Source organism: Neocloeon triangulifer, unplaced genomic scaffold, assembly GCF_031216515.1.
Source record: "Neocloeon triangulifer isolate White Clay Creek 2 clone unplaced genomic scaffold, ASM3121651v1 ptg000006l, whole genome shotgun sequence".
In the NCBI taxonomy this organism is placed as follows: domain Eukaryota; kingdom Metazoa; phylum Arthropoda; class Insecta; order Ephemeroptera; family Baetidae; genus Neocloeon; species Neocloeon triangulifer.
In genome coordinates, this window is record NW_026775549.1 from 4,028,295 (window position 1) to 4,054,873 (window position 26,579).

At 38.2% G+C, this 26,579-nt stretch overlaps 8 protein-coding genes across 13 annotated transcripts; 6 read left to right on the top strand and 2 right to left on the bottom strand.

The window, feature by feature from the left end:
- The first annotated feature begins 99 nt into the window (after positions 1-99).
- Positions 100-6,099, top strand: LOC132194464 (catenin alpha). Of its 5 annotated transcripts, XM_059615758.1 has the most exons (18): positions 100-223; positions 498-609; positions 671-860; positions 920-1,086; positions 1,145-1,354; positions 1,411-1,587; positions 1,776-1,979; positions 2,091-2,123; positions 2,692-2,807; positions 2,968-3,178; positions 3,234-3,591; positions 3,740-3,961; positions 4,013-4,089; positions 4,142-4,323; positions 4,392-4,632; positions 4,694-4,810; positions 4,937-5,029; positions 5,371-6,099. In XM_059615758.1, the coding sequence occupies exons 2-18, from the start codon at positions 508-510 to the stop codon at positions 5,533-5,535; spliced, it is 2,865 nt and encodes a 954-aa protein (XP_059471741.1). In that variant the 5' UTR covers positions 100-223; positions 498-507; the 3' UTR covers positions 5,536-6,099. The 5 variants fall into 5 exon arrangements, with proteins under 5 accessions (XP_059471741.1, XP_059471737.1, XP_059471736.1 ...); XM_059615754.1 differs by lacking the exon at positions 4,937-5,029; XM_059615753.1 differs by lacking the exon at positions 4,937-5,029 and having other exon boundaries at positions 101-223; positions 5,359-6,099.
- A 365-nt stretch (positions 6,100-6,464) lies between these two features.
- On the top strand, positions 6,465-7,873 carry LOC132194126 (phosphoglycerate mutase 1-like). The gene is made up of 4 exons (XM_059615220.1): positions 6,465-6,691; positions 6,865-7,097; positions 7,163-7,427; positions 7,484-7,873. Exons 1-4 carry the CDS (start codon positions 6,592-6,594, stop codon positions 7,648-7,650), a joined length of 765 nt encoding a protein of 254 aa, XP_059471203.1. The 5' UTR covers positions 6,465-6,591; the 3' UTR covers positions 7,651-7,873.
- A 1,986-nt stretch (positions 7,874-9,859) lies between these two features.
- On the top strand, positions 9,860-12,724 carry LOC132194149 (CTD nuclear envelope phosphatase 1 homolog). Its single transcript, XM_059615264.1, has 6 exons — positions 9,860-10,132; positions 10,574-10,640; positions 10,707-10,897; positions 10,958-11,186; positions 11,246-11,400; positions 11,469-12,724. The coding sequence occupies exons 1-5, from the start codon at positions 10,034-10,036 to the stop codon at positions 11,389-11,391; spliced, it is 732 nt and encodes a 243-aa protein (XP_059471247.1). The 5' UTR covers positions 9,860-10,033; the 3' UTR covers positions 11,392-11,400; positions 11,469-12,724.
- Positions 12,725-12,769: 45 nt separating this feature from the next.
- Positions 12,770-14,215, bottom strand: LOC132194147 (peroxisomal membrane protein PEX14). Its single transcript, XM_059615262.1, has 5 exons — positions 13,973-14,215; positions 13,678-13,842; positions 13,472-13,615; positions 13,165-13,409; positions 12,770-13,107 (listed from the first exon to the last, which is right to left on the bottom strand). The coding sequence occupies exons 1-5, from the start codon at positions 14,024-14,026 to the stop codon at positions 12,918-12,920; spliced, it is 798 nt and encodes a 265-aa protein (XP_059471245.1). The 5' UTR covers positions 14,027-14,215; the 3' UTR covers positions 12,770-12,917.
- Positions 14,216-14,222: 7 nt separating this feature from the next.
- Positions 14,223-16,610, top strand: LOC132194143 (DNA repair protein RAD51 homolog A). 2 transcript variants are annotated; one of them, XM_059615253.1, is made up of 8 exons: positions 14,223-14,333; positions 14,909-15,028; positions 15,108-15,245; positions 15,303-15,512; positions 15,576-15,784; positions 15,839-15,968; positions 16,028-16,149; positions 16,216-16,610. In XM_059615253.1, exons 2-8 carry the CDS (start codon positions 14,939-14,941, stop codon positions 16,337-16,339), a joined length of 1,023 nt encoding a protein of 340 aa, XP_059471236.1. In that variant the 5' UTR covers positions 14,223-14,333; positions 14,909-14,938; the 3' UTR covers positions 16,340-16,610. The 2 variants fall into 2 exon arrangements, with proteins under 2 accessions (XP_059471236.1, XP_059471237.1); XM_059615254.1 differs by lacking the exon at positions 14,223-14,333 and adding an exon at positions 14,369-14,834.
- Positions 16,611-16,951: 341 nt separating this feature from the next.
- On the top strand, positions 16,952-23,706 carry LOC132194148 (N-acylneuraminate-9-phosphatase). Its single transcript, XM_059615263.1, has 3 exons — positions 16,952-17,105; positions 20,630-20,807; positions 21,733-23,706. The coding sequence occupies exons 1-3, from the start codon at positions 16,989-16,991 to the stop codon at positions 22,230-22,232; spliced, it is 795 nt and encodes a 264-aa protein (XP_059471246.1). The 5' UTR covers positions 16,952-16,988; the 3' UTR covers positions 22,233-23,706.
- Positions 17,225-20,458, top strand: LOC132194137 (neurochondrin homolog). Its single transcript, XM_059615247.1, has 3 exons — positions 17,225-18,043; positions 18,107-19,042; positions 19,320-20,458. The coding sequence occupies exons 1-3, from the start codon at positions 17,609-17,611 to the stop codon at positions 20,103-20,105; spliced, it is 2,157 nt and encodes a 718-aa protein (XP_059471230.1). The 5' UTR covers positions 17,225-17,608; the 3' UTR covers positions 20,106-20,458.
- Positions 23,707-24,510: 804 nt separating the features above from the next.
- On the bottom strand, positions 24,511-26,575 carry LOC132194141 (uncharacterized). The gene is made up of 7 exons (XM_059615252.1): positions 26,383-26,575; positions 26,163-26,321; positions 25,917-26,103; positions 25,608-25,848; positions 25,321-25,548; positions 25,136-25,227; positions 24,511-25,073 (listed from the first exon to the last, which is right to left on the bottom strand). The coding sequence occupies exons 2-7, from the start codon at positions 26,203-26,205 to the stop codon at positions 24,830-24,832; spliced, it is 1,035 nt and encodes a 344-aa protein (XP_059471235.1). The 5' UTR covers positions 26,206-26,321; positions 26,383-26,575; the 3' UTR covers positions 24,511-24,829.
- Positions 26,576-26,579: the final 4 nt, after the last annotated feature.

Sequence of the window (26,579 nt, forward strand, 5' to 3'; positions counted from 1 at the left end):
AAATATAAAAAGGCTTGACTAACAAAAGTCAATAATTAAAAAAAAAAATAATAAATATGCGGAATACGAGGGAATCGATTTTCGACATGCACGTTGAACTCGCGCTCTCTTCCCCCCTTGCCCTCCTTCTCCCCCACTCGTCCTCCCACTCCTGCATTTCGAGTGCCAGTGGCCGCTATCCCTGTTTACAAGATTCGCTGTGCTTGTCGGCCCTATTGTTTTTGTGAGTAAATTTGGGCAACTTTTCACTTTCCCGACCGCTTTTCACCATTCAGTCTTGAACCCTAATCTTTGCCAATTCTATGGAATCCCGTCTCGACCGCCAAAAGTGCGAAATTCCTCGCTTTCAGAGCACCGATTCATAATAAGGCGTGTCACTGATGAATCACGACACCGATGAGCGATACCTCTGTTTGCTCAACAGTCTCGCCACTTTTTCCTTCTTTCCCTTTTCTCGCTCATAACCAGTCATTAGAATTATATTTCCCGTATTCTAGGTGAGGCGCCATGGCTGACCAGTTTGGGCCCATTACTTTAAAATGGGATCCAAAAAATCTAGAAATCCGGACAATGTCCGTGGAGAAGACGTTGGAGCCTCTCGTGATGCAGGTAAGATGATCCACGTCGCTTATCCTTGAGCCAAACGTTTAAAATTACATCTGCTTTTAAGGTCACGACCCTTGTGAGCACAAAGGGACCATCAAAGAAGAAGAAAGGGCGATCTAAAAGGGCTCACGTTTTGGTGGCCGCCGTTGAAAAAGCAACTGAAAATTTCATCCTTCAGGGCGAGCAGATTGCTTATGAAAATCCAGACATAAAAGAAGAAATGCTTTCGGCAGTAGATGAAGTCAAGAAAACTGGTAATTATATGTATTTATTCTGAGTTTAAAAATTTTACTTAACAATTAAATATAACTAGGAGATGCAATGAGTCTTGCGGCTCGAGAGTTTGCCGAAGACCCTTGCTCATCAATGAAAAGAGGCAACATGGTCCGAGCAGCTCGAAATCTTCTCTCAGCAGTTACCAGACTTCTGATTTTGGCAGACATGGTTGATGTCCACCTGCTCCTAAAATCACTCCAAGTTGTAAGTTTATACAATTTTCCAACAAAAATAATTTGTAATTAAAAAATAATAACACTAGGTTGAGGATGACTTAGAAAAGGTCAGGAATGCATCCAGTCAGCCTGAATTGCTAGAGAGCATTCGTTCCTTTGGCCGCAATGCAGCAGAGTTGATTGCCCAGGCAGCCAAAAGGCAGGCAGAGTTGAAGGACGTTCAACTCCGAGACGATCTGGCTGCTGCCAGGGCTGTCTTAAAGAAGCACTCCACTATGCTCTTGACTGCTTCTAAAGTATAATTTAAAATTTGAGACTACTATTAGAAACTAATGTGGATTAATAAAATTAGGTGTATGTCCGTCATCCCGAGTTGGCTGCAGCTAAGGCCAATCGTGACTACGTCTTCAAGCAAGTGTGCGAGGCCGTGAACACAATCTCAGACGTGGCTCAAGGCAAAAATCCTTCCATGCCACAGCAACCGTATGATGGACCTGGAGAGCTCGCAGCTGCTCTCGACGACTTTGATGTAAGAAAATTCAAAAATTTCTTTTTACCAAAAATGTATTGCTATTTTAATTAATTCTAGTGTTTTGTTATTTGTTACAATTGAAAGATGAAAACAAAGTGAAATTTGAGGAAGGAAACAAATTTATATGCTACTTTATCAAAAAATTAATAAAAGATTTAAAATTCTGTTCTCTTTGCTTGTTTTAGGAACGTATTGTTATTGACCCTCTGGCCTACAATGAGGTTCGCACTCGACCGTCTTTGGAGGAGCGCCTGGAGAGCATTATCAGCGGCGCCGCTCTGATGGCAGATTCATCTTGCACCAGAGATGAGCGCCGAGAAAGAATTGTTGCCGAGTGCAACGCCGTGCGCCAGGCCCTGCAAGATTTGCTTTCGGAATACATGTCCAACGTAAGTATCTGCCATTGAGGTCAAAACGATTCATTTTCAATCTCTCATGAACTTGCGGACTGGGTTTTGAATTTTTCATAAGAGATTACAGATTATTATCTGTGATTTCAGCTTGAGACAGCAAGGCACCTTAAAAGAAGCGGGGTAAATATTTTTTGTAGCGTGACCCCATAATTGATTTAGTGTTCTCAAAGTCTTTCGAGCAGACAATAGAGACTCAACAAGTTTTTGTCTAGTGCCTTTCAGATAATCACCTGTAGCATCCCTCTAGCGTCAGACTAATTTAGCCCCTCTTTGTACATATTTTATACCCAGAGAAGAAGTCTCTCTTTTCTGCAAAGTGTTTCTCTTGACTGCACCGACTTACTTGTTTTTGACTGATTTTGTTGCATGTCCCTTGGAATTTATAATCCTTTATCTTATCTCGTATATATATCTACAGCAAACCTTTAACTCCATGACAGAATCTCTTTTTATAATCCCGTGCAAAAAATAAAACTCCACTTGCTTGCCACCATTTGGATTTGACCACACAATTGCCGTTTAATCTGCACTTGTTGTATTTTGTGTTGATATGTATCGTTATGACAAATCTCTATCAGATTACTTCCACTATTTAGACATAAACTTCCCCCATTGTGCGGTGAGCCATTTGCATCACTGGATCCACCCTTATACTGGCAGTCATCATTTCATTTTGTTTATTTCCTAGATGGGTGTCAAGGACCGCAGCGACGGTTTGGATCGGGCCATCGATCACATGTGCCGCAAGACGCGTGACTTGAGGCGTCAGCTGCGCAAGGCAGTTGTGGACCACGTCTCTGACAGGTAATTCAATAATTAAAAATAAAAATCTGAATGGTTCGATTTGCAAAGAACAGTTAAAACGAGTTAAAAAGTTTTGCCCTGATCTGACTACTAAATTTTTCCCTGCAATATGGTCGGCTTTCATTTTTTTAATAAAAAATATTTTAAATGTAAATTTCAGTTTTTTGGAGACCAGTGTCCCTTTGCTGGTGCTCATCGAGGCCGCCAGACTCGGCAACGAAAAAGAGGTAGCTGAGTACTCGGAGGTATTCACCGAGCATGCCAACAAACTCGTCGAGGTGGCCAACTTGGCCTGCAGCATGAGTGGAAACGAAGACGGAGTCAAGATGGTCCGTTACGCCGCCGCACAAATTGAAAACCTTTGCCCCCAGGTATGATATCCTGTTTTTTTTTTTAACAACTTTTTCTAAATCGGATGTTCTTCAGGTCATCAACGCTGCTCAAATTCTGGCAGCGCGACCTCGGTCGAAGGTCGCACAAGAAAACATGGACGTGTTCCGCGAGGCCTGGGAAAACCAAGTGCGCATTCTGACTGAGGCCGTTGACGACATCACCACTATTGATGATTTCTTGGCTGTCTCCGAAAACCACATTCTGGAGGACGTGAACAAATGCGTGTTGGCTCTTCAAGAAGGCGATCCGGACACTCTTGATCGCACTGCAGGTGCCATTAGAGGAAGGTCCGCCCGAGTTTGCAATGTTGTGGATGCCGAAATGGACAATTACGAGCCTGGAATCTACACTGAGCGGGTTTTGGAAGCTGTTAAAGTTCTACGAGACCAAGGTTTTAAAATTTTCATGTGTTGATTAATTTATTTGTTTATTTTCCAAAAATTGAGTTTCAAAGCCTGCTAATTAAACCTTATAAATTTAAAAAATACATTGCTATTTTTTAATTATTTTCTTAGTTTTTAACTACCGTTCATTTCCAGTTATGCCGAACTTTGCCGAGAGGGTTGAGGTTGCAGTCACAGCTCTTTCCACAAACCCGCCAAAGGAAGTCGACGAGAACGAGTTCATTGATGCTTCCCGTCTGGTTTATGACGGCGTGCGTGAAATTCGCCGAGCTGTTTTGATGAATCGCACAGACGAGGAATTGGACCCTGAAGATGTTGAACTTGACGAGCACAACACAGTTGAAACTCGCAGCAAATGTAATTAGATTGAAAAGCATATCTGAAGTTTCTAACCTGTGATTTAAACAGCGAGCATTCACACTGGAGATGGCCCAGGACACGGAGTTGACGAATATCCTGACATAAGTGGAATAACAACTGCTAGAGTAAATTTGGAACATTGGAAAAAGCTTCATTTTAATCACTTTGTAATTTTAGGAAGCTATGCGTAAGATGACTGAGGAGGACAAACAGAAGATTGCTCAGCAAGTGGAGTACTTCCGGTCGGAAAAACTGAAGTTTGACAGGGAAGTTGCTAAGTGGGACGACACTGGCAATGATATAATTGTCCTTGCAAAACACATGTGCATGATCATGATGGAGATGACAGACTTTACCAGGTATTTATTTATTTATTTATTTTTAAATTTTTTCTTAATATAATAATTTCTGAATGTTATTTCATAAGGGGTCGAGGGCCGTTGAAAACCACCATGGACGTCATCACAGCTGCTAAGAAGATTTCTGAGGCCGGAACTAAACTTGATAAACTGACAAGGATGATTGCTGACCAGTGCCCGGAGTCTTCCACAAAGAAGGATTTGCTGGCTTACCTGCAAAGAATTGCCCTCTACTGCCACCAGCTGAACATCACATCCAAAGTCAAAGCCGATGTGCAAAACATCAGTGGAGAACTCATTGTCTCTGGGGTAGGATATTTAATTATTTTCACTTTTACAAGATTTTCTAATTCTTCTCTTCTAATTACAGTTGGACAGCGCCACCTCTTTGATCCAGGCAGCCAAGAACTTGATGAATGCTGTGGTGCTCACCGTTAAAGCATCTTACGTCGCCTCGACCAAGTACCCTCGACAGGGCACAGTCTCGGTGAGTCGAGTCCTTTTTCAATCAACCCAACTTTTTCCCTTTTCATATTACATATCTTTTGGTTTCCACCGTAACATTTTCTTTGCCAAAACTAAATGTCAAGTTTACCTTTGTTCAACCTCCTAGGAAGTAACGGATTCAGGTTTTGCCAAGTCGGAAGGATCTCGTTTTTATTTCCCCGTTTCAACTGAACACTCCATTCTATACGGAGTCAATCTGGTATTTCAACTGCTGTTTCAAAAACACTACCCCATGTGTTAGAGAAGATTAACAAATTGGTTTTTGCTCAAACATAGCTGCATGAAATTGCCAGAAATACTCTAGGATAGAATGTTGTTTTTACTAATTATCAATTCTTTAAACTCAACAATTTGATCTGAATTTTTGGAACAATATTAAGTGTCAATAATACAATAGAAATAACAATTATTTAACGATAAATCAACAAATTGGCAAGTCTGGAAGAACACCGAAGTTTTCACCAAAATAACCTGTTTTTTATTAAAGCATTTGATTGGACTCGAAGCTCATGCTAATATTAATTATAGACCACCTTACAGTCTCCGATTGTGGTTTGGAAGATGAAGGCTCCGGAGAAGAAGCCTCTGGTGAGGCCTGAGAGACCTGAGGAGGTTCGAGCCAAAGTCCGCAAGGGATCTCAGAAGAAGGTGCAGAACCCCATCAAAGCGCTCAGCGAATTCCAAAGTCCATCAGAATCGGTCTAACTTAACATTTATTTATACACTATCGCAGCTCGGTCTTTTTGAGACCATAACCTATAGGAGACTTCTTTTTATAACTTTTAATGCAACTTGAACTTTATCATTTGAACCCTCACAGGTGGGGTAAATCAATCAGATGTTAGGCTTCTATTGTTTTTAGCAGCTAATTGCATCTTACGTTTTACTTTTTAAATTTTATATGAGAGTAGAAATAGTAAAATTCTGATTTCCAGCCTCACACAAACTGTAAAAGGAAATTATAATTCCATAGTAATTGTGCTCAGCTTCACTTTTCTATCAGTCATCAGCACAACACGTTTTTCTGTAAAAATAAATATTTGTGTGAGATCTTTCATAAAGAACGCACCTGCCAAAAAATATTTAATGATTCTTCGTAGGTGTAACAGTTAAATTCCTCCTCTTAGCATTTAACTGATCATTTACTGCACTGTTTATGGTCCAGTGAGCTTATATGTTACGTTCCATCGCAGTTAAATTTTTATTTTAGCAACTTGAAAAATTATTGTTTATCAAATTACATATACGTCCTCTAAATCTTTTTTTTTTGCTATGTAGTAGTCTGCAGTGCGCGTATCATAGTGGATAGTCAATAAACAATACTTGTGGAAAATAATGCAAAATTAGACTTAACCTTACCAGACAAAATATTCTGGAAAATTATGTTCATTTCGAAAAAAAAAATATGAATGTGCAGCTTATCTTTCCATCGAAACATTTTAAGAAAAATATATTTATATTTTATTTCAGTATTGATTTTCTAGTTTAGAGTTTATGACATGAATCATGTAATACTAAAATAAACACTTCAGTGTAAAAATGTGATTTAATTTATTTGTATACCTCGAGTGGTTTTATTGAACAGAAAGCTTGAATAAATTTGTTTATTGGTCATACTGCCAAAAGGGGGCGTGTCTTCTTGTTTTGAAGGTCACAAGGTCGAACACTGCTGGGTCGGCTCGTCCTCTCTTCGTCCTGCTTTTGAAATTCTCTAGTCCTCTCCGGTCTTTGACAAAACCGGCAGCAAATTTATTCGGAATCATGGCAAAGTACAAGATTGTGATGGTGAGGCACGGCGAGAGCGAGTGGAACCAGAAGAACCTTTTCTGCGGATGGTTCGACGCCGATTTAAGCGACAAGGGTACATTAAAAAATTTATGAACATAAAATTTACTTAATTCAATTTAAAAAAATACCTGTATATTTTAGTCTATAAGAAAGTGCGTCTTAACTCGTTTGAATTAGTCTCTCACCCTCTATATTTGTTTTCAAATTCAGGTCAAATCAATTATCTTATAAAAATTTTATTTTCAGGAAAACAAGAGGCAGCGGCTGCCGGCACAGCTCTCAAGAATTCCGGCTATCAGTTCGATGTGGCCCACACCTCTCTGCTGACCCGTGCCCACAAGACTCTTGGTGCTATCCTGGCCGAGATTGGACAGCCCGATTTGCCCACTGAGAAGACCTGGAGGCTCAACGAGAGGCACTACGGCGGTCTCACTGGTCTCAACAAGGCCGAAACCGCAGCCAAGTATGGCGAGGAGCAGGTTTGATTCCCAGCTAGGATATTTATTGAAGACAAAAAGTTAATCTATGAATTTTGTCCCCTCAGGTCCAGATCTGGCGTCGCAGCTTCGACACTCCCCCGCCCGCTATGGAGGCCGACCACCAGTACTACGACACCATTGTGAATGACCCCCGTTACGCCAACGGGCCTTCCAAAGATGAGTTCCCTAAGTTTGAGTCTCTCAAGCTGACCATCGCCCGCACCCTTCCCTACTGGAATGACGTCATCATTCCTCAGCTGAAGGAGGGCAAGAGGGTGCTGATCGCCGCCCACGGAAACAGCCTCCGCGGAATTGTCAAGCACCTTGACAGTAAAATTTTCATTTTGCCACAAATTTAAATAAATAAATAAAATTCTCCTCATTAGACATGTCTGACGATGCCATCATGGCTCTCAACCTGCCCACCGGCATCCCCTTTGTCTATGAGCTGGACGAAAACTTCAAGCCTGTGGTCTCGATGCAGTTCTTGGGGGATGAGGAAACTGTCCGCAAGGCCATCGAAGCCGTCGCGGCCCAGGGTAAGGCCAAGTGAGCATTTTTATTTGAGAAACAAAGCAACTTGCTGAGTTATTTATTGAAAGAAATATGTTAAAATTGAGGTTAAAAACCAAAATATTAATAGGAAAAGAAGTCGCCAACTGTGTTTAAATTTTTGGTGCTTTCCAAACCAAAAGAAAAAAAAGCATACTAGAAAATAAATACGCCAGCTTTGCTGTGTAGAAATGTGGGCAATAAAAACAATTATTGAAATTGGAGCCTCTTTTGTCTATTTTTACATTTTCATTCAAATATACTGAGATTTTTATTTAGGATTCAAATGGTCCAAAATACAGGTCAAATATTTCATTTTTGCTATTTTATTAATCAGAATTTAGAATTTCTTATCTATATAACATCGTGACCATGATAATTTATTTATTTAAACTGACAGTCTTTTACACTAAATTAGTTTTGTATAATTATCTATTTTCTGAGTGGACTAGAATTAGAAATTAATTTTGTTTTTGGCCTTGAGGTCTTGTACTATTTCAGGGGCTTATGTATTATTGTATTGAATATCTATGACATTTACTCTTTTATGTTGTGACACGAGGAAAGTGGAGCGCAAACTTATTCAACTTCCACACACGTCTGCATCTGCGGATTAATTTAAACTTGCGATACCTTAGGCAGTGAGTCTGTGGAATTTCGCGCATATCCTCCCACAGAAGTGGCTGCAAAATAAATAAAAACTAGATTACTTTTTATTTTTAACTGGGATAAGTTATTGATGCTCAATAATTATTTGGTTCCAAAATAGTTATTGTTATTTTTATTTGTCCCGGAAAGAAAATCTAAATTTTTGTAAACAGGCGCAAAAATGAATAAATTGTACGGAAATTAAATACCTGCGTTGCTGAAAGCGTTTCCAGCGCAGGCGTTGACTCAACTTGGCGCTCCGTTGAGGCAATGATGAGGATCACCACAATGCCCATCGCAGCGAGCCCCCGTGACAAGCCCATTCTGTTGTCTGTCCGGGCACTGATGGGCCCTGGGATTTTCTGCGCGCCGCCTGCGCTGATTGACATTTGATGATCGTTAATTGAATGATTTCAGTGGTCCTGCACGCAACATTAATTTGCTTTCAATTCTGCGGACAATGCTGATTGTTTCCAATGTTATCATTCAATCAACTCAAAATCTGCTTTCCAAGGCCTACTCTCAAATTAAAGGAATTGACTGTCCGGGCTTTGTTAATAGCTTGCGTAATTGTCTCCTTCTCATTATGATAATTATTATTATTTTAAAATTTATTAATTAATAATTGTTATAAACGATTAAAAAATTAGATTTTAGATATTTATCATAAATATTTTCCCCGTGATTTTTTCATCAATTTCCTGGTTATAGCTCTTTTTAATCCCAAGAATATTTCTGTTTTAAGAGTGACGTTGAAAATTCTTACAAAACTTTTCTCACAAACGATTTTAAAAAAAAAATCAATAATTTTTAAAACTATGAAAAGACACGCTCCAAACTAAAGGACTACATATATAAAATGATGTGACCTAATAGATAAAACAAAGCTTTTAATATCGGGGCAAAACCACTATAACTTATAAAAAAGTATGGAATATTAATTTAAAAAAAGTGGATGAATTTTCTGTAAATATTGTCATGAGTATATTTAAACTGCTAAAAATAGAAGAATTTCAATTAACAAGTTTGAAAAAAATCTAGGTCAATTTGTAATTGTTATCATTTTTATTTTAAAAATAAAATTAATTATAGGACATATGGATCATTGAATTTTCCAAATAAACTAGCGGATTGAAGCTAAAATATAATATTTTATTTGTAATTATTAAAAAAAATAGTAATATATTGCTGTCACACACATTTAAAAAGCGCAATCGATAAAAAAAATTATTCCAATGTTGTGTAAAAAGAATTATTGAAATCAATATTTTACATAATTTTTTTTTATTGAAATCTTCAGATTGTCTGTAACAGTCTGTAAATTAAATTATGAATTGTATCAGGTTAAACTGACTTCATATTCATATCATTCATATTAAAAGTTATTTTCGGTTCCCGTCATGAAATTATGGTATTTAACCTTATTAATTTAATACGCAATTTTATTAAACGCTTGCGCTTGTGCGCTGGTGCGTATGTAAGGAAAAATTATTTATCGCGCGATAGGTAAGCAAAACCGGCGGCGATCGTCTTTTGTCAAACGAGCCGCACTTGCGTGTTGCGTGATGAGAGAGAGCACAGCAGAAATTTAGAGGAACAAGGGTGATGGCGGCCGCAAATAACAAGGCAAAATTCTCTCGTGCTTCCCTGTACCGCCGTATCTAAGTCGGACGGGACACTCGGACGCAACGGAACAGCAGGCTTCTTCCTCGCCGCCTCCAAAAATAAGAGCACAAATGCTGAAACAGGTGCAAATGGGGCTTCGCGCGTTTCTCTTGCTCGCCTCCAAAATATGGACCTGCATTTGCTTCTTGGTCAAGAAACAGGTCCGCGCGGTAAGTTGCAGACCTCAAACGGCCCCTTTATGTCTAAATTACAGCGTCTGTATAATCGTCAAGGGTCTAAAATTATCATGCCTAAAACTTTGCCCATATACATATGGAGACTATATTTTGCTCTCCCAGGGGAATGTTTGCAAACCGTTTTTTACTTTTCTAATTTTCTAATAATCAAGGAAAAATTTTTGTACAAAATTGTTTCTTGGAAAAATTAAATTATTTTAAGCGTGCTTAAGCATGCTGTTATCAAAACTCTGTGAAACCGATAATCGATTTTGTTTAGATAAGCTTTTGTTATGCCCTTGATGGCTTGCAAACAGAGATTTTCACAGCAACTCCCTACAGGTCACTAGTTAAAATAGTTAAATCCACCACAATTTTTTTTTATTTCATTAATTACTAATTTAATTAAAACCTTCACCTATTTATTTTTGGCAGGTTGTGAAGCATCAGCCAGTAAAATACGAGCTCTTCCCTCTTTCTCCGTTATCAAGGCACAGACTAAGTATGTAATATAATTTAAAATTTGGATACTTTTTAATTTGATTTTAAAACTCTGTGTCCTTCCTAGGTATCGTGCGCAGAAAGGTGCTTGTGCTTGACCTGGACGAGACTCTTATACACTCACACCATGATGGAGTTGTTCGTCAAACAGTCAAACCAGGCACTCCTCCTGATTTTGTCCTCAAGGTGGTCATTGACAGACACCCTGTTCGATTCTTTGTGCACAAAAGACCACATGTTGACTTCTTCCTAGACATCGTAAGAATTCATCGTGATACAAAACTTCAGATAAAAACCATATTTTTCATTTTTTCAAAGGTTTCCCAATGGTACGAATTAGTCGTTTTCACGGCCAGCATGGAAATCTATGGAGCGGCTGTGGCTGACAAACTGGACAACTCTCGTGGCATTCTGCAAAGACGCTACTATCGACAGCATTGTACGCCTGAAATGGGCAGTTACACCAAGAATCTTTCCGCCATATGTGCAGATCTCAGCTCCATTTTCATACTTGACAATTCGCCAGGAGCCTACCGTTCCTATCCAGGTTAGAATCTAAAAAAAGCGTTCTTAATGATGGTAATAAACAATATTTTTGCACTGCAGACAATGCGATTCCCATTCGATCGTGGTTCAGTGATCCAACCGACACGGCGTTGCTCAACTTGCTGCCTGTGCTAGATGCCCTGAGATTTACGCAAGACGTTCGTAGCGTCCTTAGCAGGAATCTGCATATTCATAGGCAGTGGTAGCGCACACAGGTGAATACACAATGAGCTGTTACATGTTCAAGTATTTTTATTTTATTGAGGATTTATTCCGATTTCAGATGCAGGGTGTGAGACGGAGAGTTGGAGATGTTGAGGATCCTCAACCAGCAGCGCTGCCGAGTCATAACTTGCAAGAGACTGTGCTGAGTGTGTGATTTGCATAACAAAATTGACGCTTGGAACTCCCTCTTGATGACTTGTGATGTCCCACAATATTTAGCAAAGGAACTTCTGTATCACTAAAAGACATTTTGGAGCACAACAGCTGAGAGCTAAGCAAAGTTCACAGAAAAGAGAAATTAGATTTAACATTCAACTAAGAAACTTTTCCAACAGATGTAGCGAACGAAATTCAGTGTTTTCAGGATTTGCTGTTAAACGCAAGTCTTATGATTTTCTTTGCTCTTTTTATAAAAGATACACAATAGGGTTTTAACTAATATTAGGAAGTAAATGTTGACTGTACATACCTAAATCATAAACTTCGATTGTTAAAAAGCTCTTCTCATAATTTGGAGAAAAGATCAATGTTTTAATGTTGGCAGTGAATGAATTTAAAAGCCAACTAAACCAGGGACTGTTTTGCTTTCTTGTATTACTGAAACTGAACTGTTAGCAGTGGCAACAAACATGTCTCTGCTTCTATTGAACAAACAACACTTACAAGCAATATAATGCAAGCAGATTAAATGCTTGTACGAGTACAAATTTCATTTACTCTGTGCGACTGGTATGAAATCCAAGGTGTACAAGTCTGACATCTTGCCATTAGGATGGAATATTTTACTGTGTATTTGAAATTATTAATTTTAATTTATCATTGAGTGCGAAATAAGCAGGAATTTTGTTTACAACCACTTGGTTTAAAGAGTTGATCTCTACCAAAATATTAATTTATTAATACTAACACAGCTCGAGTCTAAAGTGTTTGTTGCCTTTTGCTATTAGATTGGTCACTCGCAATTATAAGAGCTCTAGCTCTCAAAATTTGAGCTGGTTAATGGAATTCACTCAAATGCTAGTCTTTCTCTTTACTTAAGCAAAGAAAAAGTGGAAAATTATCACTTAAAATTCAATGACTTGCATTTTTTTTTATTACTATTGGAGAAACCTGAATTAGAAACACTTAATTGACTTTATGGACACTGAACATTTACAAAAAGTTACTGATGAGTATGTTTAAGTGATTTAAGTAATGTTACCTTTAAGTGTTTCTCAAAATTGGTGTCTAGAACTTAAAATCATGTAATCCAGCCATTGTCAGCCACCATAATATAATAAAAATTGATCATTTCAGTAAATTATTTTTGTTTCTTGGGAGACTAATGAAGCAGGTGAAATTAATTTAAAAGATGTGCTTTTCAAGCTAAATAAATTTATTGAAGTCCGTTTGACAGTAAAAATGAATATTGAAAAATCTGAGAAATCCGTTACCAAAAATTAACTAGAAAGAAACAACAGGGAGATCACAGTAAATGTAGTATGGCATTCTATGCAAGTAAAGAAAACTAATCTGAATGGATTTGCTCTCCTGCTGAGTCGGAAACGTCAAGTGCCTCCATGAGCTCTGGGCTGCTGGTCCCATTACTGACAGGACTTGGATCTTTAGAGGTTGTCTCATCTTCGTCCTTGCACTTGGGCTTTACCTGCCAAGACGGTATACCCACCGAACCGCTGGGGCGAATCGGAAACTGTTTCCTTTAAAAAAAAAATAACTCAACTTGGTTTAAACAAACACTACAAAAAATATCATACCTGCCAAGTAATATTCCTTTTAAGCTTGCAATTTCAGTCTCAATTTTAGAAACAGAACTGTCACCAGAATCCCTTTGCTTTTCGCCATAAATTCTAGCTAGCTCGAATTGTTGCTTTTCGAGAGTCAAAGTAACTTGAGCGAGGGTCGAGAGAGCTTCGTTCACCTTTTGCTCCAACGACTCTAAGGTTTTTTCAACCTTTACCAAACGGTCTTTCTTTCCAAAAATCACAGGCCCAAGATATTTCTGCAATGATAGAAATTTTGATAAATTATGCATTCAACTTTCATAATTATATTCTTTTTTACGTCAAACAAGTAGTAAAGGCTGCAGGTAACACCGCCAATTACAAAGACAGCTCTTGTAACATTCATCCAGCTGGACCAAAAAGACTGCTGGATAACCAGCTGCTGAGGGGGACCATAGTACTGAGGAGGAAGAGAAACTGGGTGCTAAAGAAATCAAAATTTGTATTATGATTATGCTCAGTAAATTGTGTTAGCCGATTAATTACAGGAACTGAGAGCTGATTGCTCACAGCTGTGGCAAGTGTCGACCTTTGGAATGCTAGTGTAATCTCGTTGTCGTTCAGTCCTTTCTTCTTTAAAAACGCTTCCTTGTGCTCTTGAGAACTGTCCTTAACTTTTGGATTTGTTAAAAACTGCACAGCCGTTCTCACCTTTGAACAGGATAAAGCAAATTAAAAAAAAAACAATGCAAAATTCGAGAAAAATGCCAAATGAAGTCATTATATTAAGACTTTACATTGAAAGAAAAATAATGAAAATGTAAAAATCATGTAAATTTACAAGATCCTCCCTGACACTGGGAGAAGTTGGTGGATTTCCTTTAGCCGATTCCATGGATCTCTGATAGATAAAGGTTGAAGGGTAGCGTTTTGCAGAGAAATTTTCAATTTGGTATCAGCGAGTGCTGCACAAATTCAGTCAAAATTAAAAGATTCCGGAGAAAATATAAATTTCTTTGAAGTTAAAAATGAGCTTTCCTTTTATTATTATTTTATGCGCAGCTCAAAGCAACGCCCACTTTAACCTTTAACGTCGACAGTCATTTTTTTGTTTACGAGAACCGGCTGTGGGCTTTATTTTGGCGCCAGCAACAGTTCTCAACTTGCTGTAACGAAAAACATTGCAATCGACTAAATTTCTTGTAAGTATCGCTAATTACTTGGAGATAATTCAGTCCATTCATTTGTTATGATGATTGTGCTATACTATGGCATATGTTTCACATATTTATCATACAATTTAATCATAGAGTGGGCTAATATTAAGTTATTGTGGCTTTTAAAATTGAGTGTTTGGTTTTACACATTCCAGTTGGTTCCATAATCGAATTTAATCCGTTTGTATGCAAAACTTTGTATACAAAAATGTATACATAAATATAATTATATTCAGGGCTAGAAGTAAAAAATAGTGTACAATTTATTATTTGAAATTATTTTTAAGAATAATAATAATGCTTTTATTAAACGCGTTTGCGTACAACTACTAATACATACATGCTATACATACTAAATAGAACTAGGCGCACCACCTATCGGTGGACAGTCATTACAATCAGTTTGAGCGTATTTCAGCGGGAATATTGATGATCAGCCATTTGAGCAAGGGAGGAAAAAGGCGATCGAGTACAAAATAAACAGTGGTGAAGTTTTGAGAGCAAATTTTTAAATTATATAAATTGACTTGAGATGGTAAATTATTCAAAAAAAATTTCAGACGAGGTTATTTAAGAAACAAACTATCAACATGACGGCGACAATGCAGAGGGAAAGTGCAGTCACCATGGAGACCTGTGAAGAAGAAGATTTTGGGCCCCAAGCAATTGCAAAATTAGAGGTGCTGTTTAATATACATACCAAAATATTATGTTATTTGTTTATTCACGTAGTTAGTAAATTTTTTAATTTCTTAACAGGGAAATGGAATTCTGGCTTCAGACATCAAGAAATTGGAGGAGGCAGGGTACCACACTGTTGAGTCTATTGCGTTTGCTCCGAAAAAACAGCTCATCACCATCAAAGGCATCAGCGAGCAAAAGGCTGATAAAATTTTGGTGAGCACAGCATGAATTCTCTTTACCACGGACCAATTAAAACTTTTGTTAAAACAGGCTGAGGCTCATAAGCTAGTTCCCATGGGCTTTACTACAGCCACAGAATTCCACCAGAAGAGATCAGAAATCATTCAGCTGACAACAGGCTCTAAGGAACTGGACCGCCTTCTGGGTGGTGGTATTGAAACTGGCTCAATCACTGAGATTTTTGGAGAATTTAGGACTGGAAAAAGCCAGCTTTGCCACACTTTGGCTGCCACATGCCAAGTACATCAAAACTATAATAATTTCAAGTGCTTGTTTTTTTTTAATTTACAACTGATTTTGCAGCTGCCAATTGATCAGAATGGTGGCGAAGGAAAATGTCTCTACATTGATACCGAAGGTACATTCCGCCCTGAGCGACTTCTTGCTGTTGCCGAGCGCTATGGACTTTCTGGGACAGAGGTGCTGGACAATGTGGCATACGCTCGAGCATACAATACTGATCATCAAACACAGCTTTTGGTGCAGGCAGGAGCTATGATGGCCGAGTCACGGTTCGGAAAACTTAATAAAAATTTAACTTCTTAATTAAATAATCTTTTTAACAGCTATGCACTTCTGTTAGTGGACAGTGCCACAGCTTTGTACAGGACTGACTATTCTGGCAGAGGCGAGCTCTCTGCTAGACAAATGCACTTGGCTCGTTTTTTGAGGATGCTCCTGAGATTGGCTGATGAGGTAATTACTGGAGGAGGATTAGAATTGAGGAAATAATTGTAATTTTCATTGACATATAGTTTGGAGTTGCTGTGGTCATTACTAACCAGGTGGTCGCCCAAGTGGACGGAGGGGCTGTTTTTGCTGCTGACCCCAAAAAGCCTATTGGTGGTAATATTATGGCACATGCTTCTACTACAAGGTATGTAATTATTTTATTATATAATTTTATGTAATGTATTTTTAAATTATCTGTTGTTTTGTGCAGACTGTATTTGAGGAAAGGACGTGGAGAGACAAGAATCTGCAAAATTTATGACTCGCCCTGCCTCCCTGAGGCGGAAGCTACTTTTGCCATCAATGCAGATGGCATCGGAGATGCTAAAGAGTGAAGTGAACTAAACCGCTTATCAACATGTGGTTCAAGTGATGCATTGATAATTTCAATAATTTATTTTCAAGTCAAATAATTGCCGCTGAGACAATCTTATGCTCCAAAGACCGGTAAAAATTAATTTTAAAATATAATGAAAAATGACAAACTTCATACTTCTGTTCGTTCGAGTAACCATAAGAATTTTTCATGCAATTAATTATAATTTTTGTTCACAACTGTAGTAAAATTTATGAATAAATTTAAAGAATTAAGATTCGCTTAAAAAAGATGTGAATTTTAAATTTATTATGAAGATAATGAATAATGACGTTTTTATGACCACAACATGTTATGTAAGTGGAAAAAATTTTATATTTTTTTCCCCTATTGTGAAATCGATTTCAGCAGCAAAAAAACTAAGGCGTAGAATTTTTTTGCAATGGCTGCCTATTTCTCAAGGCGTTTAATTATGATGCAATAAATGGTATTATTGCAGAAGATTTTCTTGTTATTAGGCGCACCTCTGAGCTAAATATGTCCAAGGACACGAACTTGCACATGGATAATCTTTCGAACTGGCCTTGGGAAACCCGCCTGCGCTTAAAACCGCACCCCGATTGGTCTGTCCCGCTGTGACGTCAGCAGATTGACGTAAAAGTGAAAAGATGGCAGGCAGGGTAAGACGTACGAGAATTGTTTCCGCCAATATTTCTGCGATTTTCTTCGATTTGGACAACACCCTGATCCCGACGAAAAGAGGAGACAAGCTCGCCTGTGAGAAGGTAAGCTGGGATTAAAAGGGTGGTCCTGGGGTGCCAGCCAGCGGGTCAGGTAGCTAAAAACCAGCTGTCAGTGACATACGGCCTTGACAGGCAAGACTTCGAGCTTTTACCTCAGCGTGGCGCCTCGTGCGCTTCGTCCTCCGCGAGGCTCGAGAGTTGCAGCCATCAGTTGCTTTATTTTGTTCCTCGATCCTCGATCAGCATTTAGCCCAGCCATCTGCGTCCGACACACGCCACAAACAAGAGGGTCTGCTCAAAGCACGGCCGCCCTCGTCTAATAATAGCTGCGGGGGCTGTTGAACCCATTGGAGGCGGGGAGGAACGTCGAGGGGGAAACTTAACTCCATGAGGGGACTCCGAATTTAGACCGTGGATTGGAGACTGGTGCGTAAAATTAACTCGGTCACCGTTCTCAAGCTCGCGCAGGAAGGACGTGGAATGCGAACCTGAGTGCTTGCTGACCTTTTTCTCTGATTTGACTGGATGGACTGAGGTGCGGAAAAATGTCGGTGAAGAAGTGCTGTGCGGTGCTGAAGGGGGCGCAGAACGATACGGAGAAGTTCGCCGGCCTGTTCATGGTGACCAAAGTGATCAAGGCTAAAGAGTTGTCTGCTGATAACAAAAAGCAGCTCTTCGAAGCCATTGGATTTGACTTTCTTCGACGCCTCCTGCTCACGTCGGACGCTCTGGAGGATTGCCCTCCGCAAATTTACAAGTCTGTGGCGGTTTCTGTTCTCAGCTGCTTTTGTGATGAACCTGAAGTGGCCACGCACCCTCAAATGCTCGACAACTTGTCCACACTGATTGAAATCATCCAGCTTGAAGATGACGAGGAGGAGAATTTGCAGGTTATTTCCGAGACCTACGAATGCCTGAAGCACGTGGCTCTGCACGATTCTGGTTTGGAAAAATTAAAAGAAATTGGCGCTATTCAAAAGGTACTGCCTGCATTTTTAAAATCATAAAAAGTCTAATTTTATTTAAATTTCTTTTAATTTCAGTTTGCGCAGGCGTATGCAGACCAGAATTTTGAGTCCGACGAAGCCCTTGGTATCGTTTGCAGACTCGCTTCTCGTTTTGGCCCCTCTGCTTGGGGTGATGATGGCCAGGCTCTCAACACACTACTTAACAAAATCAGCATGGATATGGAAACTGACAGTTCGGAGCACAAGTTTGAGCTGGCAGAAATTTTGCACACCCTTTTATACAACAGCAACCGACAAATTCTACGAGACACAGCTAAAGAGCAATCGTGGCCTTCGGGTTGCTACAAGTCGCTCTCGGACATTTTAACGAGCCGAATCGGAAAGCAGCAACGTGATCCGTCCTTGAAGCTTGCCTCGATGATTATCGAACTGCTTGGAGTTGAATGGGCCTTGACAGATGAAGAAAAGCCCAAAGCGTTTTTTCTCCTGCTAGTGCAGCTCTGCTCCATTGAAGTCCGCATGCAGGTCGAAGATCGCACGTTCGAGCAGGTGATGAAAAATGCTGATCTACTGGTGGCCTGTTTCAACTTGATGGAGATAGCAATTGCATATGTGGCAACAACTCCGACATTTGAACTTGAGCAAAAGGAAAAGCAGCAGCTCTACACAGCTTTGAAAGGCGCCTTTGCAGCTCTAATTGGCCTCCTTCAAAAGTTGATGACCATGAAGGATAAATTGGGACCGACGGAAAGGGCGTTTGTTTATGCCAGCATCAGGGTGTTGGCTGCCTGGCTGGCTCAAGAGACGTCTGCATTACGACAAGCTGTCCACCAACTGCTGCCTTTTATTTTGGAACTGGCCAACGAAACCTTCCGAGCAACAGCCCAAAGAAAAGCCGAAAACTTGGAAGCGTCCAGCACAGATGTAGATGTTCTCCGACTTTTCTTGCCAGCATTGTGCCATCTGACAGTCGAGGAACCGGCCAGGCAAGCAATGCTGAAAATGAAACAGGTGAATTTTTAAGGTTATAATTTTAATCCAAGAACCTGAGTCCCTCGTGGCCTCATGGTTACTTATTGTTCTTGTGATCAAAAGGTAGTGAGATCGATCCCAGATGGATCCACTATTATTCATGCTCTGAATGATGTTTTCTATAATTAACTTTCGTTCTACTGAATGCAAGTGAGGAATATCCGTTCTACTGACAAAGCATGAAAATACATTTTATATATTAATTTATTTGATTTATTTATATGGGATTTGATTTTTCATAAAAAAATGTTTGCAGGACGAGGTCTTGTTTGACTGCCTTCAGTATTACTGGCTATTGGTTCAACCTGAGAAGCCTGTTATCCCGCGAGCAGACCGCCTAAAACAAAGAGTTGAAGTCGTTCTTACACCTGCCCAACTGGAAGAAATAGATGACGCTCGCTCGGCAATGGTTTCGTTATGCAATATTTTCATGAATATAACCGTGCTCGAGCCCAAATTAGTTGACCAGAGTGCTACATTTAACCAGCTACTGAAGTTCCTCTTCAACAAGCTCCCGGAGCTGAAGTCATCACCTGAGAACCTTGTGCTGCAGGGAAATCTTGCTGTTATGGGACTGCTGTTGCTTAAGCAGCTCTCGGCACGGCAGAGCAAAAACGACTACACAATCTGCCGGTACTTGACTGCTACGATGCGGTTTCTTTGGGACGCATATGTTGTTGAAGAGCATGGAGATAATTCATTGGGCCCCCTAACAGTATCGACAATATATAAGAAATACTGGATGGAGCTGATGGAGCTTTGGTTTTTGGGAATGCAGACGATGAGCGCTGTCCTTGTGTTGATACCTTGGGTTTCGCAGTTTGCGATTGAGAGCGGATGGGTGGAAGGCATCATGGACACTTTAAAGCGTGTTCGTGTCGGTGACTTCCCTGGTAACACGCGATCTGCGTTTGAAGATTTCCTGTGCCACCTAGTTGAGGCAAGTCCTTCAGTAGCCACCATGCTCAAGGACAAAGATGCGTTGCAAGTGTGCCGCAATCACCGACTAATGGAGTTGGGCAAAAAGCTGTTTGGCGACTAAAGCATTTAAATTTTTGGTCCGAAAACTGCATATGAATATGAATTGACCATTTTTGTCTCTTGAGGCTAATGAGCGCTAACTACATGGATTTCATCTGATTAATTTAACTACCAATAATATTTTATTGCTTTTAAAAAGTCTGATTATGATGAATGGTGGTTTCAAGAGGAAGATCCCACACTTTTGAAGCGAGCTGTACATTTCTCTTAATTAATGTTTATTTTTACTTCCAACTAGTCTCCTGAGGTGTAAGAAATTATTCCGCCGAGATTTTTAATAAAAAATGTATAGATTTGAAGATGTCAATAAAAAGAATTTTGTAAAATAAAAAAATGCCTAAAATTTATAATAAGCAATTGTGTCCTTATCTACTTATTCATGGAACTTTTATTCTGAAAAAAATGAGAAATACTGCTTTTTTATATTATATTTTGCGGAAGAATATTTATATCTGGCTGGTGCCCATAATTTTCTTTTGAAGGAAATTGTCAATTTCATTTAATACAATTTCTTTTTATCCTTAGATATGCTTTACCCTACGAGAGCAATACAACATGCCACACGATCTAGCGCACGACTCGACGAAAAAATTTTTGCACGCTTTCCGAAAATGTCCTGACAACAAGGAGAGCCAGTGTCTGGACGAGTGGCGTCGCCTGCTTTGGGTCGAAGCACTTGGAAATGATTATAGGCACCTAGCAGGTGAGAAGGGTCAATAGACCATATGATTCCTCAATATGGATCCTGGATTCCTTATAATTATGTTCTGATACCACTTCTGTCCGGCCCAGAGTTAGCACCAGCATGAAAAAATCATTCACATATGACATACAAGTGCTGGGTTTAATTCTGCCGGGCGCCACAAATTCCAAGTAATGGAGTTTTTAGTGTTGCAGTGAGAGAATCATCTCTGTGCTAGCTCCACCTTGCCATGGCATTTTTGCAAAATATCACTTTATTGAGAGCATGCTCTCAAGGGTATGTTTGTGCTCGAGTTTTTAATGCGTTTTGCTTATGATATCTAATATGTTATGGGAACAGTTTTGCTGTTGTTTTTGCAGTTGTGTAAAATGAAAATTGCCTTTTTAACTGTTGTAGGTTCTTTAAAACACTTGTTGCCATTCACTTTGGTAAGTCTCTCAAACACAGTTATTGAATAAATCAAAAATTTAATTTAGGGCTTTGTGTCATCAAATCAACACTATTAAGAATGCTGAGTAAGAAGTGTGCTGAGTGGATTTAAACATATATAATTAATAATGCATTTCAGGGACCAAGCTATTCTCATTGCAAAGATTATTGAGCCTCAATTGCTTATATATAGGATTTTTTTTTAAGGGAAGCAGAATAAAATATTTATTCTTTTAAATGAAAACCCGAATTAATTTCAGTCCAAAAGACCAATCGCATCATTAAAATAGTTTCATATTTTGTGCCTCAAGTCTGTCTGTAATTCCTAAACAATCCCTTCAATTCTAAAAGTGTAAAAAAAATATCTGACCCCCATCCCTGAAATTTTATAAAAATTTGCTCTTTTTTCCACTACATAGATATGGAAGTGGATTTTTTTCAGGTTTAATAAATTAAGGCTCATTTGGTGATCCTCGTGAGTTTTTTTGTTTCACAGGTCCCATTTACCGACTGTGGCTGCAGCTGCGTTTCCAGTTCTTGGCCTTGACACCTCAAGTACAAAGGTTGCTTGTGTCACTGAAGGAAATGCGCTTCCAGCTGGCTCTTATCACCAACGGCTCGTCCCGTTCGCAATGGGAGAAAATCCAACTTCTCAAGGTGCAGCCGTTTTTCGACTTGGTGCTCGTGTCAGGTGACCTGCCCTGGGAGAAGCCACACGCAAACATCTTCCTGCAGGCATGCTCAATGCTGAAGGTTCAGCCCGAGGCAGCCATCATGATTGGCGACAAGCTCGAGACGGACATCTTGGGTGGTCAGATTTTAGCTGCCACTGTCTGGATCAAACCGCCAGAGGTAGTCAATTCTACTGTTCAGGCCAACCCTGACTTTACACTGTCCGACGTAACTCATCTCAGCAGGGTGTTGCAAGTAGCCCCTGCACCTCCCGATTTCGATGACTGCAATAGCAATGCCAGTAACGCAAGTGATGGGAGCTGAGACTTTATTTTAGTCTTTTTTACCTTTGTTGCCCGTTTTACCTTTTAGTTTTTGTCTTCATTTTCTTTGAGTGAAGAATGCCTCAAAAATTTTAGAAAACTATGCTTGAAAATTAAAAATGGGAGACATTATAGGAAGGAGCTCCATCAAACATGCTGGTTCGTGTTTGATATATCAAGTAGCAATATTTGCATATATGCTATTTTGAATAAACATAAAAAATTGCCATTTTTTCATCAATGTTAAAATGAATTTAATGAATTAAAATTTTTGGTCAGCGATTTTTTGCCAACTCTTAAAAACTCGATACTTCATTGATTTCAAAAACAAAAATATCATTTTAATCTATTTGAGTTCTATTGTTTTAATTTTTCTTTTAACTGGTTGTTAAACCAGTAAAAAAATATTATGTATTCAACCAACAAAATTTTGAAATGAATAATCTGATTTTTTGTTAGTCTTAAATTTATTTACAACTATTATTTTCTTGTTAATTTTTATATAAATCAATTTTTTTCTGTTCTCAATTGCTATTACTCATTATTACGCAAGCCAATCAATATAAGTTCATCCAAAAATTGGCAATCGTAGGTTCGTTTTATTTTTGTATTTTTATCTTCAGATTCCTAGGTTGTTTTTGTTTCCAATGTTACGGGTTGAATTTTGATGCTCTATTTTGTCACAATTATTTTTATGAAAAAATTATATACTGTTAGAAAAAAATGAATGACATAAAAGAAAGGAGAGCAGCAGCAATATGTTCCTAACGTTGTGATGCTAAAAAAAAATGTGAAAGACAGTAAATTTGAATTATCTCAGGGAGGCTCTTCAATATCTCTCTGATTTTTTGAGTTACCTGCTTATCCCACCTTTAGTTTAATACAAATTTCTGCTACTACAAAGAAGTATGCAAGTTTTATATTATAACTTAATGTTGATTATTGACCGTCCTTTATATTATTTGTCGTGTCTCGTGTGATCACGTCACATTACAATTAGTGTGGATTTTGTCGTTTATAACCTTTTGGCAAGAATGCAAGTATATTTTTGAATATATTAAACTAAAGAAATTTTGAAAATAATCCATTGTAATAATTACGTCTATCCTCTGATGGATTGTAGTAAATTGTTACTAATTCAAAATGTCGACTGTATCACAAAAAAAGGGAACAGACTGGGGCTGGAACCCAGTTTAATAACCTGTTTATTTTCATATAGAATGAAATGCTTCTTAAAGTTAAAAATTATTGACCTCTTCAGCAATTGAATATTGTGGGCAGATGAATGCACAAAATTAATTTTTAAATTTACACATTGCTGTGATGGCCAGTTGCAATTGAATTTTTTTCCTGAAAACAAAAGGAAAACCAAATAAAAAGGTTTTGTAACCACTAATGATGCCCAATTTTTGAAGATTAGTCGCATTCATAATTGCAATTTTGTGCAAAAAAATGCAAAAAAAAAAAACACAAAATCCTGCAAATTAATTAAAACTATTTTAATTAAAAATCGCTGCCTGATGTTCACAAATAAAGGCAGTTTGTGACTGAGGAATTATAAAATGTAAATAGTGCGCAGAGAATTGTGGCACACAAAGGAACATTTATCCTTTCCTTGGTCCATTCTCTACAAGGATGAAATAAAAAAATATCCTATCTGATAACTGTAAAAAATGCATGAATTTGAAGTGAAAATTGGTTTTTCCTCATCTCATGATTATAATAAATTCAAAAATTAATTTGGATTGAATCAATAATCAATTTAAGGGTCGTTAAATGATTTAACTTAAATCGCTGATTATTTGATCAGCAATCAGTACTATGCAAGAAGCATAAAATAATTTTTATACTTCTTGGTATTAGGGCAGTTTTCATGCTTAATGTTTAGTTCATTACCCAGTAAAACTGGACAATGTGGGATAATATAGAAAGCTCTTCAAGCTCTTTCTTATGTGGTTTTAAAAGGAATTAAAATTTTCCCATTTTATTTTTAGTTAAATAATATCAATTTTTCTAATGGCAATAATTAATGAATTTGGGCAATTTCATAGTCACACAAGAAAGTCATCTTCTTGTAAACAAACTACATACTTTGTTGTCTGAATACATAGTTTCCCTAGTATGACTGCAAGGCAATTTTTTAACTAATGACATAATAACTTGTGATTAGTTGATTTAATTGAAAAGCAGCTATGTTGCTTCCAACTAACATTTTTATTTTTTGTTTGAATGTGAAAAATAATTTCCCAAGAAAAGTTATAATATATGAAGGATCACAGAAATAATTTTCTGTTTTTTTTTTTTTTTAGAGATCATCATTTTATTGTTTTTATTTGCAGTGCTATTTTTCATGAATATCGGCAATTACCATAGCATAGAAGGTGTATTTTTGAAAATCAATAAAATACAAGTTCAATAGAAAACTTTGGTTGTGTCATTTAAAAAATAAGCATAACATTTAACTTCTATTGTGATTAGTGTTAACTTAAAGCAATGAAAGTCCATATAAGTGCATAAGACGTCACAATAAAAAATATTTGTTTTTCATATATTATATTGACTGATTATCACAATGATTGCTACTCATTTCAGTTAGCTCTAAAATTTGGGGTTGTTGGAAAAACCAAAATCTAAATAATCGAGGCTCTCATTATCAGGTATACCAAGTGTTTCTTGTACTCTATTGATGATTTCATTTACCTTGGAGTCTTCAAGTGACTTCCCTCTTGTGGAGGCAAATGATTTGCAAAGCTCCCTAACACTTAAATTGGTCACAACACCAGTCAATGCAATTTCACTCATCATGTCGTGCTCAAACAATATGTAATCAAGGTCTTCGTTTCTTTAAAGTGGAAAAAAATATTAAGGTTTTATTAAATTTATTATTCACAGAATCTATGGTACCTCTCCATTAGATTAATTGGAGTGTTCGGTCTCTCAATAATTTCCTCGATAGCTTCCTCAATCTCTTCTCCAACAATTCTCGATAGTTCATCCTAAAATAAACCAAAATATGGTGTGATATATTTCAAAATTGTTATCTCAAAAATATAATATGTTTGGTATTGGAAACAGAACATTAAACTTACGTCTTTGCTTATGACTTTTGGGCGTTGATATTCATCTTCAGGCTGAGGAGTTGATCCTCTTGACTGTGGGCTTAAACCTTCAATAGAACCTCCAGCTTCGTAAGCCGAATCGCAACCAGTAGATGAGGACGAAGAACTCTCTAATCTGCTCCTCGACCAAGTCTCCTGCACATTCCTATTATTATCCTGTTTCTCGGATCCATTTGAATTTGAAGAAATTGCAGAGCCCTGTGAGGATGAATGAAGAAAATACTAGTAAAAATTATTCAAAAGTAAAAATCACTTACAGGTCTGGATTTGGCATGAGATTTTTTCTTAGGTGGTTGATAGTTGCGAGATTGTTTTAATTTTGACGGAATTGGAGTAGCAAGGATTTTAGGTTTGAATGTCATTTCACTGATGAAATCTCCATGTTTTTTGTGGCTCTCTAAATGTGATGAAAAAGAGATAACTTTACATTTCGGCTTGGCTGACTGTTGACTCTTCATTGAAGCTGGTGAGCTTCTATTAGTTGCTCGCAAGCTTAGTCTGAAATAATACAACTTTTAGCTATCAGCCTGAATTTTATATGTATAAATATAAATTTTATTATTAACCTGCTAAAGCTGCGCAAAGGTGGTGTAATTGAAGGTACACAACCATTCTTTGCCAAAGCAGCCTCTCTCCCTGGATTAACATGGCACTTCTCTCTCGGTTTCGCTCTATGTATTTTCATTTCATGCTGATAAATGTGCCAAGCTTTCATGTGCTGTGTCACTGGATCAAATATCGTATCTGCTAAGCCTTAAACGGAGAAAAGTTTTAGCATTAATTTGCATTACTGGTTCAAATAAAATAATTACAATTGCTTTTAATGCGAGTGTAGTGAATGCCAATGTTCTCCATTTTCGAGCCAGGAGTCAGATAATATTATGCCACAGTTGTTCAAGTCGCAGGTGTAAGGTGCAGCAGGTGCATCGCTCTCACATCAACTCAAGTGGCTGTCGAGGGGACCGGTGGGTCTATTTTTTACCAGATTCATCAATCAATCACTTCTCGGTTACTCATTTAATAATGTTTTACCAAGGCGACCGATTGCGCACAGACTCGAACTTCACTTTTCACATAAAGTGCCAAAGCGTCGAACTAGAGGAGTCATAAATCGATAAATTCCTTCCCCATTTTCCAAAAATCCAAGCTCTTTGACACATTAATATTTACACCTAACAACAACAAAGGTAGCGCAGCTGGCCACTTTGCCAGTCGATAGCACCACGCCC